The sequence below is a fragment of the Anguilla anguilla genome, chromosome 4, assembly GCF_013347855.1.
Source record: "Anguilla anguilla isolate fAngAng1 chromosome 4, fAngAng1.pri, whole genome shotgun sequence".
NCBI lineage: Eukaryota > Metazoa > Chordata > Actinopteri > Anguilliformes > Anguillidae > Anguilla > Anguilla anguilla.
Window position 1 is genome coordinate 18,335,811 of NC_049204.1, and position 15,476 is coordinate 18,351,286.

General features: G+C 41.0%; 1 protein-coding gene across 16 annotated transcripts in view; it reads right to left on the reverse strand.

The window, feature by feature from the left end:
* Nucleotides 1-15,476, reverse strand: part of ptprma (protein tyrosine phosphatase receptor type Ma) — a 206,478-nt gene that overhangs the window by 132,061 nt on the left and 58,941 nt on the right. For all 16 annotated transcript variants that reach the window (XM_035415359.1, XM_035415353.1, XM_035415358.1 and 13 more), the window contains exons 3-4: nucleotides 7,158-7,432; nucleotides 97-175 (exon numbers count right to left, since the gene is read on the reverse strand). In XM_035415359.1, the coding sequence (XP_035271250.1) occupies nucleotides 97-175; nucleotides 7,158-7,432 (354 nt within the window). The remainder of the gene's footprint in view (nucleotides 1-96; nucleotides 176-7,157; nucleotides 7,433-15,476) is intronic.

The window sequence follows — 15,476 nt, forward strand, 5'->3', positions numbered from 1 at the left end:
ATACACAATGCTATTATGAGGTGTCAGGAAAAGGGCAGGGAGGCCTTTGACACAGTGGCTCGTGACACACTTTTACGCGGGCGCAGACGGACTTACTGCACTGATGACCCTGGAGGAGCACGTCCTTGATGGCCAGGAGTCCGCGCTGTCCTGAGGTCACCACTTCAAACACGATCTGGGGGGGGGGGGGGGGGGGGGGTAGGGGCAGAAAAGAAGAAAGACTGATGAGAATGGGGAGCGCAGAAGGGAAGTTTGTGACGACGGCAAGAAATAAGCGAGGGCTTAAACAATGCCATCTGTACCGACGCATTTCCTGTATCAAAGAAAGGCACAAGGGTCACAGTTCCTTTCAACATCCTACACAAGGCAGGGGGGAATTCTGTCTCCAAGATAGGCACACTAAAGAAAAAGGCTGTTTGAGGTAAAGGGGTGCAGAACCCAGGTTCAACTGTAGCTTGATCACACCTCAAGTACTTTAGGTGGGCCCTGGTACATGTTGCTAGTGGGATTCATAATTGTTTTTCTGGTTTTGTTTTTCACAACAGTACTGGAAAGTGATCATTCAGATGTCAAATTAAATTGAAAGTTTGTGGCTGCTGTTAGCTTTCATGTCCAGCTTCTCTAGCTACACTATTTATCTATAAACTCTGAACCTAACCTATTAAATCAAAGCAAGTGGTGCTTTGTGAACATTACAAATCTTAAACCTTGCAAAACATACAAAATTTGAAAGGGAGGGTAACACTACTGCAAAAAATTCCCAAGGAAAAACATCTCAATTGGATTTAAATTTAATTTAAGAAATGAAGTTAGCTTTAAAATTCCCATTTATTTAGAGACACAACACAGACAGACCTTGAACAAAAGTACCTTGTTCAGAACTAAACATTGTTCTTTTCATGGTACAGCCTGTCCTGTTTTGTGGAAATTAACTCCCAACAGCTGAAGGAGAGGAGGACGACGTCTTTCCATTACGGAGTGTTTCTGTCGCTCGCTTAAAATGACGCACCTGTTCAAATACAAGGGATTCGCTCCTCGTTTCCCCAGACAGATTGGGGAGAATCAGTTCTCACACTCTGACCTCCCAGTGCTCTGGAGGAAAATAACAGTCAGGTCCCTTATCTGACAGGAAATAGCTGGTTAAAAGGCTGGGGAGCTCCTTTCCTCCCCAGACAGATTTCGGTGGCCTGGCACAATGAGCTGAGCTCCGCAGCAGGCAGGCAGGAAATGGATCGGCGGCCTCTGCCTGCCTCCTGCGATACTCCCTTCCTGTGCAGGACGACCTCACTCAAGGAGCGAACAGGAAGTAAGGACATTGAGCCCAGCACACCTAGGTCGTGAGTCAGAGTCAGTGAGGGAAAAAAAAAAAAAAAAAAAAAATCAGAAGGTCGAACCAAAAACACATTTTATGAAGACTCTGCAGTGTAGATAATGGGGATGATAATAGCCTGGTAGAGTCTTATCGGGTACTGTGGTGTACCCTTTTTTTAGAAGCACTGCAGGCTCCAATGTAGCCGATTTTAAATGATTTCAGTCCTCCTAATGAGTAAGTTCTGGGAGCGGACTGATATAAAGAGGAAAAAATGCCAGCGGCCATAAACAGGTGCGGTGCTCAGATTTGGCCGATTCCACTGAGTCTCACAACACACTTTGTGAGCGTCATTTCCTGAACACGTGCATCTGCTGCGCAGTTCCAGCGTTCAGTGATGAAAGCAACAGCCAAGTTCGGGGTTTCCTGCAAGGCTAACTCATCCTTGGCCTGCTACGAATCCCAAAGCTAAACTGCATCTGTTTCCTGGGAAGGCCTGGACACACCACTCCCTCTAAACCTCGCAAAAAGAGCAGCGCAATTAGAGTCATTAGAGTGAGATAACGCTGTCATCAGAGCCAACTGCAATGCCTTTATTAGGCTGTTCAAATTAGTTTAGAGTTTTTTTTCCTCTTTTGAAAAATGAACGCATGTGCCCTCGGTGGTAATTACAGCGTTATGAAAGCCCCTTTCACCGGAAATGAGAAGCAATCCGTGCACTTTGACATGTCACAACGTGTGTGAGGGGGCTTTAGTCTGGTCTGTTAGTCTACCCAACCCCACCACCCCAACCCCCATAACTCAACTCTCACCACTGCAACATAAGTGTCATAACATAACATAACATAATAATTATTTTAAAAGGAAAGCATTTTCCCTTATACTATGTATGCTAGGTACATCAATTTCACATTAAAAATTCAGTACATACAGTACCTTCATTTCACTTAATTGTCTGAACCAAGTCAGGCTCAACTGAAAAACTGTTATACCATATCATGGACAAAAACACTCCAAAAATACTTCAAATTATGCTCCCCTTCAGAACGTCACTAATTTAACACATGTTATTATTGGCCATCAGTAATATAAATAAACATATGACTCCACTAAGAACCTAGGAATACCAAAAGCAGAAGCTTTTCTATTGTTGAAACTAGTAGCCAGACCGAACAAAGGGAGGAACATTTCACAGTTCGATTTACAATATATTCATTTGCATACTCATGCACTGCTGAACAGAAATTAAAGTGGACATCTCCACGCTCACTTCCTTTAAAACCTAGTGATTCACTTGCAAGTGTCACCTCATTTAGAAAGTGCACTTTCCACAACTGCCAGCAATTATTTTTGCCAGTGATTCTAATTGTGATGCTATACATCGCAACAGTTCAGAGATGAACAATGAGATTCATCTGACAGCGTTCGCAGGGCACATTCAAATTGCACCACATGATCAATTAAAAGTTTTTGGAGGTGACCCAATAACAATGTAATTAGAACTGCTGATTTCAGATCCAATGAGAGAGAAGAAAAAGGCTACCCTGTAATTACAAAATAAAAGAAAGTAATCTCTGAGTACCAGGTGGTTTCATTTTGACAAACACTTAGGATACCGTGCAATTAAGGATACCTATAATTAGTTCTACATTGCTGATTAGATATAGTTTTGAAGATTGCAATATCTATTGTTAATCGGAGAGAGTATTAAAAAGTCACAACTGCTGTCTTTGCAAATTATGTGCGGTGGTGCTATGCGGATGGAGCGATCACAGGAAATGGATGCTCCTTCTGTGTGGCTTTTGTAACAACAGATGGTGGTTATTTCTCCAAACACCTTGAGATATATTCATCATTTTCAGCTGCCATCAGAGAGCCCTGCGCTTGTGAGGAGCATGTCTAACTAGTGCAACTCCGAATAGTCCAAGAGGCCTGCTGACAAGAGGCAATTAAAGCAGCTCCCGCTGTAATCTAAAGACTGCGAAGAACACGCACCCCTTATGTTCCTCACACCAAACTTGCTGAACACTGAGCAGTCAAGTAGGGTTGCCAGATGCAAGGTGTTGGACCGGAATATATCTTATTTTCAAATGATTTGCACAAGGCCCGGTGCACAAGGTGTGGTCTCTACCAGACAATATAAATGGCCAGTCTGAATAACTGATTGAAATTTAGCCATTAGGTTGTAATGAAACTAGTCGCTACTTAATGAATTTCCTCTGTCTCCACTGTTACACCCAACCCCCCTCCCCCGCCTGGCCAGGTCCGCGATCAGTTCTGACAGCACGGATACTGTCTAGTTTTGACAAGTTCTAAATCTGGCAACCCTATGGTCAAGTTAGACTGCATGTCCCCCTGTCCTCCTTCATATGCAGTACATGACTTCCACAATACATGCTGTCAAACCAGCTCTTCTCCCGGGGTGACAACTGTGATAATCGCACGGTGGTATGTGTCATCACTACCAGGACAAGACACATTGTCGCTCAGATTTTTTTATTTTCTCGAAAATTTGATCAAAACCGCACCGCTTCCCAACTAAGCCTACAATTTCTCGCTAGGTTGTTCGGCCCTTTGAGCAGAGTGCACAGTTTTTCTGATTAATTGTCACAATTGGTCATATTTTTTCCCATACATGATGCTTTAGCACACTTAAAACAATTTGCTTTGTAAGTCGCTTGGTACAAATGTGTCTGTGTAATGAATGCAAGGTAATGCCACCATCAGTTTCACCACCTCAGGCTCCATGACTATCCAAACCAATTGAATATGTTTTGAAAGAGACCAAAAAAAATGTAAAAGGCTAAAAAAATATAACGTACAGTGTACAGTCACTTGATCCAGTCATATAATAGGATGGATTACTGGTAAAGAAATCAAGCAAGCCTTGAGACAAAATTGAAAGCACAAACTCAGAACACACTTTATCCTATTTAGCAAATTTAGCTCCTGAAATTCAAGTGCGCGGAACTACGTGTCAGGAGCTTATGAACCTTGACAATTGCTTTTGCAAGCACCCAAGAGCTGCAATTTCAGGTCAGGTCCTTTTCAGCAGAATCATTTTCAGTGTCAGATTTGATGAGCTCAGATGTCACAGTACAAACGACTGATTTTGTCCTTTAACTAGGACATTCATTCAGGCAAAGTAATTCATTCAGCTTGTAATCGTAGCTAATGTCGATTTGCCTACAATGTTTTTCTTTTATGAATATCACCAGTATGCATTAACAATTATTTGTATTGTTATGATGACTATGATGAACGATTCTGAAGATTTAATTCTATTAAGATCATTCATTATGAAATTGCCTTACAGGTGACCAAATAATACTACTAATAATACTACTATTATTATTATTAGTATTATTATTATGCTATTGTTGTAGTAGTAAAATTGATTTAAAAAATAATATTAATAGAAATAAAAATCATGGTAGTTATGCTTTCCATAAAGAACAAGTGTAGCTCAAAAACAAAGGCAACCATAGTCACCCTCAATCACAAGGGCTTGAACAGCAGGACGTGCTCTTTATAAAAATAGAATAAAAAAATAAAATGTTCTGTTCATTCAAAACATGCCATACATTCAAAGCACAATGCATTCACAAACCCACAGTCATTTAGATAAAATAGCAGGTTAAAATTAGCAGTACTTTTCGGCACTAAACTTCAGCAGAGTGGTGCCCAGCTGCAAAGTCACCAATTTACTGTTCCCGTAATTACCTTATGTTCCATGCAGCCTCAGTCTCTGACCCTTTTTGTGTTTATTAGACAGATGGATGAGAGCTCTTTGGGAGAAAGGCAAGTTGTGCATAGGCATCCTGTTGCTCTGCAGCAGGTAACACAGCACTGACTCTTTCTTAGCCATTGTTACATCAGACTCCACTCACTCTCACGCAGAGAGTCATGATAAAATTATTTGCTGGTTTGGAGGGGGACATTATTACTTCAAGTTAAATGTGACTTTCAGCATCTATCAACAAGCCTGAACAAAGTTATGTCAAAGACCCCTTTCTGAACTGCCTGGTTACACAGTTTTGTGTGAATGAGTATTTAGAATAGATGTTACCAAGCAACAACTGTGCTGTGTTAAGTGGGTATTTTCAATTTTTTTTTTTGACATTTTTGTACAGTAAAAATCTGTCCCCTTCCTAATTTCTTATATTATTGAATATATGCCTGAATGACACTGACTGGTTTCAGATCTTTAGACAAAATGTAATTTTAGACAATGGGAACATGAGTAAACACACACATTTTTATATTTTTTAAAAATGCATTATTTAATTTAAAAAGTATCAAACACCTTATAACACCACGTGAAAAAAGAATTGCCCTTTTAAACTTAACTGGTTGGACCACATTTAGCAGCAACAACTGCAGCCAAATTCTTCATATAATTTGATATCAGTGTTTCTCATCGCTGTGGAGGAATTTTAGCCCACTCTTCATTGAGTAACCATTTAATTCAGACAAATTGGTAAATTTTCCAACATAAACTGTTTTTTTTTCAAGTACTGCCACAGCATCTCTATTGGGTTCAAGTCAGGACTTTGACTCGGCCACTCCAAAACATTAATTTTGTTTCTCTTCTGCCATTCAGACTCAGACTTGCTTTAGTGTTTGGGTTCAGCTCACCCATAGACAGATGACTGGACATTTTCCTTAAGAAAATGGTTCCTGACTTCATGGTTCCTTCAATAATGACAAGTCGTCCAGGTTCCAAGGCAGCAGAGCATCCCCACACTATCTGAATACCACCACCATGTTTCACTGTTGTTTTGATGTTCTTACTGTGAAATACCGCAGTTGTTTTATGTCAGACATAATGGGACCTGTATAGTCCAAAAAGTTCCACTACATCTGTAGCTCAGGGATCATCCAGGCGCTTTTTTGTGAGTCAATCATTGATGTTTCTCTTGTTTGGCAGTGGTTACCCCCTTGCTGCTATTCCGTGAATCAATTTTGTTTTCTTTTTTTATTGAGGAGTCATGACTATGAGCTGAGTCTAGAAAGGCCTGCAATACTTTGGATGTTCATCTGGGATCTTTTGTGACTTCCTGAATGAGTTTTTGCTGCACCCTTGGAGATATTTTGGCAGGCTGGCTCCTGGGAAGATTCCCCACTGTACAAAGTGTTCTTCATTTGGAGATAATGGCTCTCACTGCGGTTCAGTGGAGTTCCAGAGCCTTGTATGGCTTGTATTCTAGACTCATATATTTCAACTTACATGCTGAAGTGTGCTTGTTGAAACTTTGTGGTGACTACTTCACTGTGATGGTAAGGCTCAATATGAGCAAGGTTCAGATTCAACAGGGATGGCTGCAATCAAGCCTGGTTGTGTTCAATCAGCTGAATCTAATTATCAATTACATTTGGTTGATTGGTTGACCTAGTAACTAAGGAGCAATTACTTTTTTCACATGGGTGATATGGGTGTTTGATAACTTTTTTTCATTAAATAAATGATATAACAGTTTAAAAGTGTGTTTTGCATTTACTCCTTTTCCCTTTGTCTAATATTTAATTTTGTCTAAATATCTGAAACCATTCAGAGTGACACATATGCAATAAGAAAAAATCAGACTTTTTCATGGCACTGTAAGAGAAATTCAGAGCTGTTAGTATGCATTTTATATTGAGCTGAAGACCAACATTAGGTTGCGTTGTAAGAAAGATAATCATAAATTTTACATATGAAGTTTATTGTTCAGCTCTAATGGTGTGACACTAGGTAATTTGATCAGGTATGTTTGAAATTCATGAGCAGTTTTCATAGGCTCCACTAGCTAATATATCTAGCCTTGCATCTGTTCATGCAAAGTGTAGCCGATGTGGATGATCTTACCTGGTAGAAATTTGGCCAGAAGGTGCTGATGGCGAGCTCCACCTGGCCCCAGGATGGAGAAGTGTGGCCGGAGATATTCCAAACTGGAATTCCCAGGGGGCTGTGGTTCTCTTTCACGTAGACGTTCAGCTGTCCAGGGCTGGACCCTTCCGGGCCCGCCACAAAGTACTGGAACACAACGCAGTGGGTGTCGTTCTCCTTCAGCTGGGGCATAAGCAACTGGGCCTTCTGCCCGGCAAACCTGCCGGACGTGTTCACCATCATGAAGGCCGAACCTGTGGAAAGAGAGCCAGCGCTCAATACCTCCTTATCTGTACTTCTTCATATAAGCTAGAAGGGAAGAAATTTGAAAGGTTTCCCACCTTGTGATTTCTTTTTGCTCACATTATGTTACATGTATAAGGCTATATGCAGGGCTTCTAAAGACCTTCATAAAGCAAACATGACACCACCATGAGCATTTCATTATACCGCAACTTTACAGAGCAGTTATAAGTCAATTAGTCTCAGAGCCAAATCACATTGCGAGTACACAGTGAGTAGCCACAGTGATACACACAAAGATGTGGGAGCTTACAAATTTGCGATTAATATGAAATACTGGATATGTCCCAAAAAAGAGGACAGATTTATAGTTCTGAACTGCACAGCATTCACACTGAGCTTGCAGTGGCAAGGTGAAAGCCAGGTATGCTTTATGGCTATAAGCCATAACCATGTTTTTTCACAGTAGACTTTGATAAGATTACCAGACACAGTAGTTCTGAAATGGATAGCTGGAAACATGATGCATTCCTTATACTTTAAAACAAATGGAAGAGTGAAGCCCACTCTTGTTGGTCACGTGAGAATAATTGGTTAAGGGAGTTTGAGTTTTAAAGCTCATGGGAGTTAAATGGGTGCTTCTTCACACAATGCACAGAGTGCACTTCAGCTGCTTGGTTAATGTGGCATGTGGGACCACAGGCATAATACCTGAGGTCTGGTGCAGGATCCCCATCTCAAGAACATCAATGAATAACCATATCATAATATTTAAATGACCTCAATCGTCCAGGAAACCCAGCTATTGACTTTGGGTCTCACTGTTGACACAATTCTGCAAGATGCATTCGATTTAGTTGATTTAAGCGTGGTGGCCTCACTGTTCCTTTGCACAGTGCAGCCGTTAACATGTGAATGTGCTTGTTTTACTATGCAAATACTCACATACAGGGACACAGCAGATCTGGCAGAAATTGACTTATTCGACTTATGTGAAATCAGTTGCAATTGTAGAATTGAGCAGTAAAAACCAACAGCAGAATCAACCATAATGTTCCCTTGCAATGTCACTCACTGTTATAATTGCCTCCACATTACAGCTGATAGTAAAGCTCTGCCCAATTTTGTCTCTATCCAAAACAGAAAGACAAAAATTGCATGCAACACCTTCCATGAATGTTTAAACAAAAGGGTTGGGAGCACACACAGGTGGATAACTTGGGAATAAATATTAAATCAGGACTCACTCCAGAGCTTTATCACTATGGAAGAAGTCAAAATCCGGACGGCATGATTATCATGTTTAATAGTTCAAGACCAAGGTCTAAGAAACTAAACATTCAAACAGTTTCAACACTATTGCACGTCACATTAATTCACAATCACGACGCACACAAAAAAAGACAAAAAGGAAAAATTTGATCAAACGACAATCAAAGGACTGATTAGTCATTTGTTCTTTAAATCCCCAGTCTATTGATTCCCATCACATAATGAGACAGGGACATCTGGTCAAATGAAACTTTCATCTCAGGACAACGCTTTTCAAACTGTAGTTGCCACAGGCACCATCGGGATTCAACACCAGACCACTGGGCCCATCGCCACATTGAAACCCAGCGGCAGTCACCACAACAACGATTCAGTTGACAATTTTTGTCGTCTTCAAATCGCAAAGGTTCACGAATTAGCACAGATGATGGAGGAAAGAGGGATGATATTAGTCTTTCGAGCAGCAGAGAGGCAGCTGTGCTGACGGGAAAGATGGGAATACTGGAGCCCCCCCTGGAGCACGGGCACGCAGCCGCGCGCATCCTTCATGAAATGCCTCCCATTTGACACATCAGTAACAGCGGGGAAAACCTGCCCCTCCTGGGGGAGAGCCGTGTGATTCCTTCCGATTCCATCACCCTATGCTCACGGATAACGAGCCGGAGATCAGTCGCGCACGCAGAATTAAATGAGAACCAAACCCGCTGGCGTTGGGGGGGGAGGGGGGCGCAGTGGCAGGGTGCGACGACGGGGGAGACGTGAGTTCGGTCAATGCCGTCCCCGCTGACGTCCGTAGTGGGCTAGCGAGCTCGCCCCCTCTCCCCCCTCCCCCCGCCCACCGCTCAGTCTAAGGCTTCAACCCTGAAATCTCTTTTTGAGCCAGGTGCTCGAGCTGCCTCTCATCGACCCATGTAATAAGTGCACTTGTTAGAGTGCACACGTGTTATGACATGCCTCAAAAACCTGGACAGCAAGCATGGAGGTCACAGAAAACCACATCCTGCTGACCCTGAAATGCTAAATTAACGTGATTGTGTTTGGTCTCCAGGTCCTCGGTATCCATCATTAAATCCCAGACAAGCTGCACCATGGCAACTTCAAGAGCGGCTCAAGGCTTTGCTTGCGCATGAGAAACCTCTCAATATATTCATATTTTAGTTTTAAAAAAGGGGTTCAGTAGAGAAGGCAGGAACTGTAAAATGTCTACATGGTGAGATTTTATTTTTTCTTGTTTAAATGAGGCTAAATCGCTATCGTGTTAGTGCTAAGTTAGTGCTAACAAAATAATCTTTCATGTTCTCATTCATAAAAATGATAAAAGGGTTGTTCTTGTGACAAATTTATGATGATCTATACACCAGGTATATTTATCAGATCAATTCGGTGCTTGAAATGAACTTAACATAATTTGCAAAAATGGTTTGGAATGAAAAATTTAACCGGGTACTTCATAAGGTGAAATCCCAAGCTGTTACCTTCTGGCCCACTATGACTTTGTGCAATGACTCATGCAACCCTGGGAAAACTGAGAGGAGACCTGTACATGCAGGACCCCCAAAGGGACACAGAACAGTAAAGTCTGGTGCTTATTTCCCACGGTTCACATGAGCTGCCAGCTTAGGTTCTGAACTGCAGTCAGGATGACTGACAGTCAGGATCTGAGGCAGGCGCTAAAAAGCCCATCGTGTGGTGAGCTGCTCGATCTAATCTCGAATCATTGATCCCAACAAATACACAGCAGTGAGTGTCCTCTACGACAATAACGATTGCTAAATATGGTAAACACAGTTACCGTACAACCAGGGTTTCCACACATATTGGTTTCCACACATCGCCTGTAGTTGCTGCAAATGTAACTGCCAGAGAAATAAGCCCCAAGAGGCGGTTTTACATCATCACCAAGCACCCAGCTGCAATATGAATAAAACAAGGGGTACCCCTTGAGTGACATGTACAGTCTTGCGCAATGCAGCCTTCCTAATCTAGATTAAATTGCAGAACGTTGTGCAAAATTCCACTTTACTCAATTTCCAAGGGAACTTCACTGTTAATCTACTTCAGCCTGCAGCAAGGTGCAGTAATTTGATCATTCATAATAATAATGATATTGTTTAAGGACTTCAGGCAACATGGACAGTCTCTAGGATTGTTTTTTTAAGGAATGATTAAGCTATGGTGAAACACACTGGCTTGCTTTTGAATGCCCTCAGTCTATGCTTTACATCTGATTACCGTCCTGAGCTCCCATCCACTTTTTTAATTGACTCCCACAGTACCGAAGTGTGGTTATAATGTTTTATTGGCCCTACGGTTTACGTGCATTGATACTTGCTTGCAGATTGTGGATAGGACACTTCCTGAAATGAACAGACTGCTTCTGTGGAGTTACTCAAGGCACAGGAGTGACACTGAGCCAATAGGAAAAAGGCTAATGTGAGTACCCAAAATAATCTGCTAGGGAATTGTTCGCAAGTAATGCTGGGAAATTTGCAAGTTGTGTGAAACTTAATGAAAAATAATTATCTTTGGATGAAAGAAACAGCTAAACAAGACCACTGCTGATTAACACAGAATCTTTTAATAAAGGGAAGTGCACATTCCCTGATGGCACCCACATTCTCTTGTGCCAAAAAAATGTTGAATAGAAGTCTGGTTTTTTCCCTTTTGAAAATAAATGTATAGTAGTGGAGTCACAGAAATCTAAGCAACAAGAAAAAGCTAAACTTGTCTTAACTGCTATCATAACAATAAAGCATAAGGCAGATTGAAAGCTCAGCATTACTGGGATTCAAAAGTTCTCCAGAGCGTATCAAGCATGCTCTATTCCCAATGAAAGTGAACTCCGTAGTTATTACTGTATTTTCATTTTTTTTTATTTTTTACATTGACTTCACTTACACAAAGCTTTTATTAATGTGAATCAATAGAATCCCAAAGCCCAAATCCTGTCCTGATTATATTCTTTACCTAGATTAACTGAAATCAGCCAATTTGTGGTACAATGTAGCAACTAGGGCAGGCTACTTTGGCACCAACACCTTTTGGGGCGCTGTAGTGTAGGCTACTTCTAGTATACAAATAAAACAAAATCATGTTTCATTTTCTGAGCTGCCATATTAAAGGTGCAGCATGTAAGTTTGGCAAAACAAGCAAGAGAGAGCTACATTTTGGCACAGTCAGAGAAATCAGATTTTTTTCTTTGAACTTTTAATTTATTGATATCTGTCAGGATGTGAAGGAAATTTAACAAAATAAGAACAAAAGTGTTCTAAATCAAACTTACATATCGCACCTTTAACATTGTAAATAATGAAAATCTGCACAAAAAACCAGTATACTTTTGTTTTAGTTGTTCAAGTTATGCAAGGTCATGAAATGGCACTTCACCCATGGCCAGAAAAGCTTACCTCTGATTGTGGAAAGGCCTTGTCAGTATTTGCAAGATTTATTAAAAACACATGACATGGATTCAATACACTATTGCATCCTAATTTGTGTCCATGTACAGTATATACACATACAAATGATTTATGGGTGAAGGAGAAGTAAGCATCCCCGGACAAACCCAGAAGTAAGCATCCCTGGAGTCCCGTATTAAAAGAAAAGACAAGCAAATATACATTTTCATCTTGTCACATGTATCAGACACCATATTACAAATAAATATATTTATATTATTTGTCAGATAAAATGGTTGATTGATCTATACCTGATCTTTTTAAAATAGGATATAGAGGTGTTGAAGAAACTCATTCAAAAGAACCAAACAAAATTCCTACAGGATACATCTGGTTCCATAAGCTCGAAATATACAGATTTCCACACAGCACAACATAAAAAACTAAAATGTGAGAAAGTGTTCGCAAACAATCCACTCCTTCCTTGTTGCTGTAAGACACAGCAACAGGGTAAATGGTGAATGTGCTGTCCATAATCTCTGCGATGCACATGAGAAACATTAGCGCCAGACACGTGGAGAATGCAAAAAAGGTTTGGCTTTCTAAAAAGGCAATTAAGCCTGCATCCACAATAATGGAGTTGGCATCTAAAGCACATTACACACCTGGCATGTGCCAATTTTGCACCTCATTATACTAACAAAATCATTTTTTCCCCCCTTTTTCCCACTCCTGAAATAAAGGAAGCAATCTGTTGGTGATTTGTCAGCTACAACTACCCCCGTCACCGGACCTTCAATACATCAGCACTTGATGACAATGCTAATAAACAAAAAGCTTCACCCTTGGTGATTAATACATAGAACAAGAACATATCTTCACTGCCACCTGCTTACCTAGGTTTTATTCTTTGGCTGACACTGTCATGCTGATGTTTTTTCTTTTTAATAGTTACCATAATAAACACCAAAACCCATGGAATGTAATGGGTCTGTAGAGGCTCATCTAGGCTTTGCTACAAGAAGTGATAGTAATGGAGAGCAACTGTCGGGGTTTCTTTGTGCGTATGCTTAGGGTATACTAGCAGCAATAAAAAAAATTCACGCCTGAGCTCTTACGTGCGATTTGTCACAATGACCTCGGTCTGTATTGCTGCATTACGTAGCGCAGTGCATCAATACCCCCTTATCCCCTGTCCCAAGTTTTCTGACAGGAGCAATCATTATTTTGCTCCAGCATATCAACAGTCTTCAAGTAGAAGCATTTGTCAAAAGTTAGTTATAAAAACGGCTACTTAATACCATTAACTTCTATTTAAGAGTTTTTGATTCACATTTTTTGAAAACAGCCACTTCGAAAACCTAACTCCATGACTTTTAATTGACTACTTGTATAGTTACAGGAAAAACACATTTATGCAAAGGTCCAAAAAGCTATTTGTTACAATTATTTTGGATTGAAACGGTTTAAAGGACTGCTTCAGAAGAAAAACTGAAATTCAGATAATCTGGTTAAATGGTACACGAATCCACTTCCTGAAGGGCTGCGTTCCTATGGGAACCTGGGAAATTAGTTTAGACCTGGAATAACAGGTGATTTAAGCTCTCATCCAAAAAGGACTTCAAGCAATTAAAAGATGGAATAAAACTGAAATATCACATCCCTCAAGGACTGAAATTACCCATCCTTGATTTGGCTGATAATGACAATTTAATGCAGCTAGTTGAACGCCATTAGGTTTTCACTGTTAGTCAGTTGCCAACTTGCCTGGCATATCAACTCCTTTTCCTGAAGCAGGTTTACAAGGTTTGCCACCGCGAGCACCCATAACAATCCTAACATATAAATACTGAGCCACCTGGCCCGTGTCCATAAACAGAAGAAAAAATCACCAGGAATCAAACAATAATAATTTGGCACCTCCACCACTGGTTTCTTCATCCATCCAATAACATTCTCACTGACTGTCAGTTATCCTCCTTCAGTCTTGCATAATGTGACCACAGAGTGCACCTCTGCTAGTGCAATTACTGGACTATTTTAAACGCAAATTATAATGGGGATCGTTTTATTTGTTAAAAAATCGCTCGGCATGTAGCGTTCAGGACCAATTAAGACAAGAAAGCTTTAAAAGCAACTAAAGGAGTGCTTGTACATTTCCATAACAGGCATTGCTCGACAATCACATAAATGGCTCTGAAAAATGTGTATTATTCCGAATACAAAAATAGCGAATCACGAAGGCCGTTTCCAGGCCGTCGTGAAAAGATTTAAGTGCCACTTCCAAGGTCTATGTGGCCTTTCCCCTCAACAATGCAGCCCAAAAAACAGATGAAGAGATAGATGCGGACAGAAGATGATAAACAACACGACTAAAGACCAGAAGAAAACCAGAACATACTGTATGTTCTCTGATGTTTTCCAGCAAAGAACCCTGAACAGTCACAATTAAAATACTTTAAAGGGTCTTTCAACTTTTTCCCTGATTGGAAGAGATTAACCGAACAGCAAAGAGTAACACGATACATTTGTATGCACATTAGGTTGCAGAAAATACAAATGCTTAAAAAGGAAAAAAGCTACGCAAATACGCATTTTGAAAGGCCGTGTCAAAGAGCGGTGAGCCAGCTTCATCAAACTGCATTCCCCTGTGTGCTCTCACCTTTCAGAAACAGACATCGGAAATGATCGGGTATCTGGCTAAATGGGTTAGGAGCATGTTAAGAGTTGTAAAGATAAAGATGAGAGGGACAAGGATGATATCATCAGCAGCATTCTGTGCAATTGTCTTGTTGGTTTTATTCCAGCAGACTTGTTATATCGCAAAAACACCTCCACACGAGACGGTGAGAGAGGTAATGAGATTTTTCTACTCGGGAGAAGACATCAGCTTTCACTTAGTGAATGGATCAATGCTTCACCAGGAGGGCAGAGGATTAGGAGAACCTGTATTTTAATCGTTATCATTTTCCAGTGAGGCTGTTAGTGCCCCACCTACATCATAAAAGAGAGACCAAGGTATATTTTAATTAAGCTGTGATCCTCTTAACAGAGGGAAATGTGTGAGAGCAGACAGCTCTATCCGAATGGGTGTTCCTCAAAGTGCTGGAGTTTCAGGGGTGGAATGAGGGACCTTTTGAATCGACCCCGCCCCCTGGATCAATCCCCTAGGTTTGCAAGAGGGCTTCCACCGTGACACCGATGAAACTCACCCCCTCAGACACACCAGAGATCAGGGATCAGGTTCCCTTTGGGAACAGCGCCGGCTTTATGAAAAGTTCTGACCCCGACTCCAAGCTGGTTTGTCTTGTCGAGCATGTAGAAAGCTCAAAGTTGCAGAAGGCCCACCCTCATCATATTTTCATTTGCATGGCCGTCACACTTT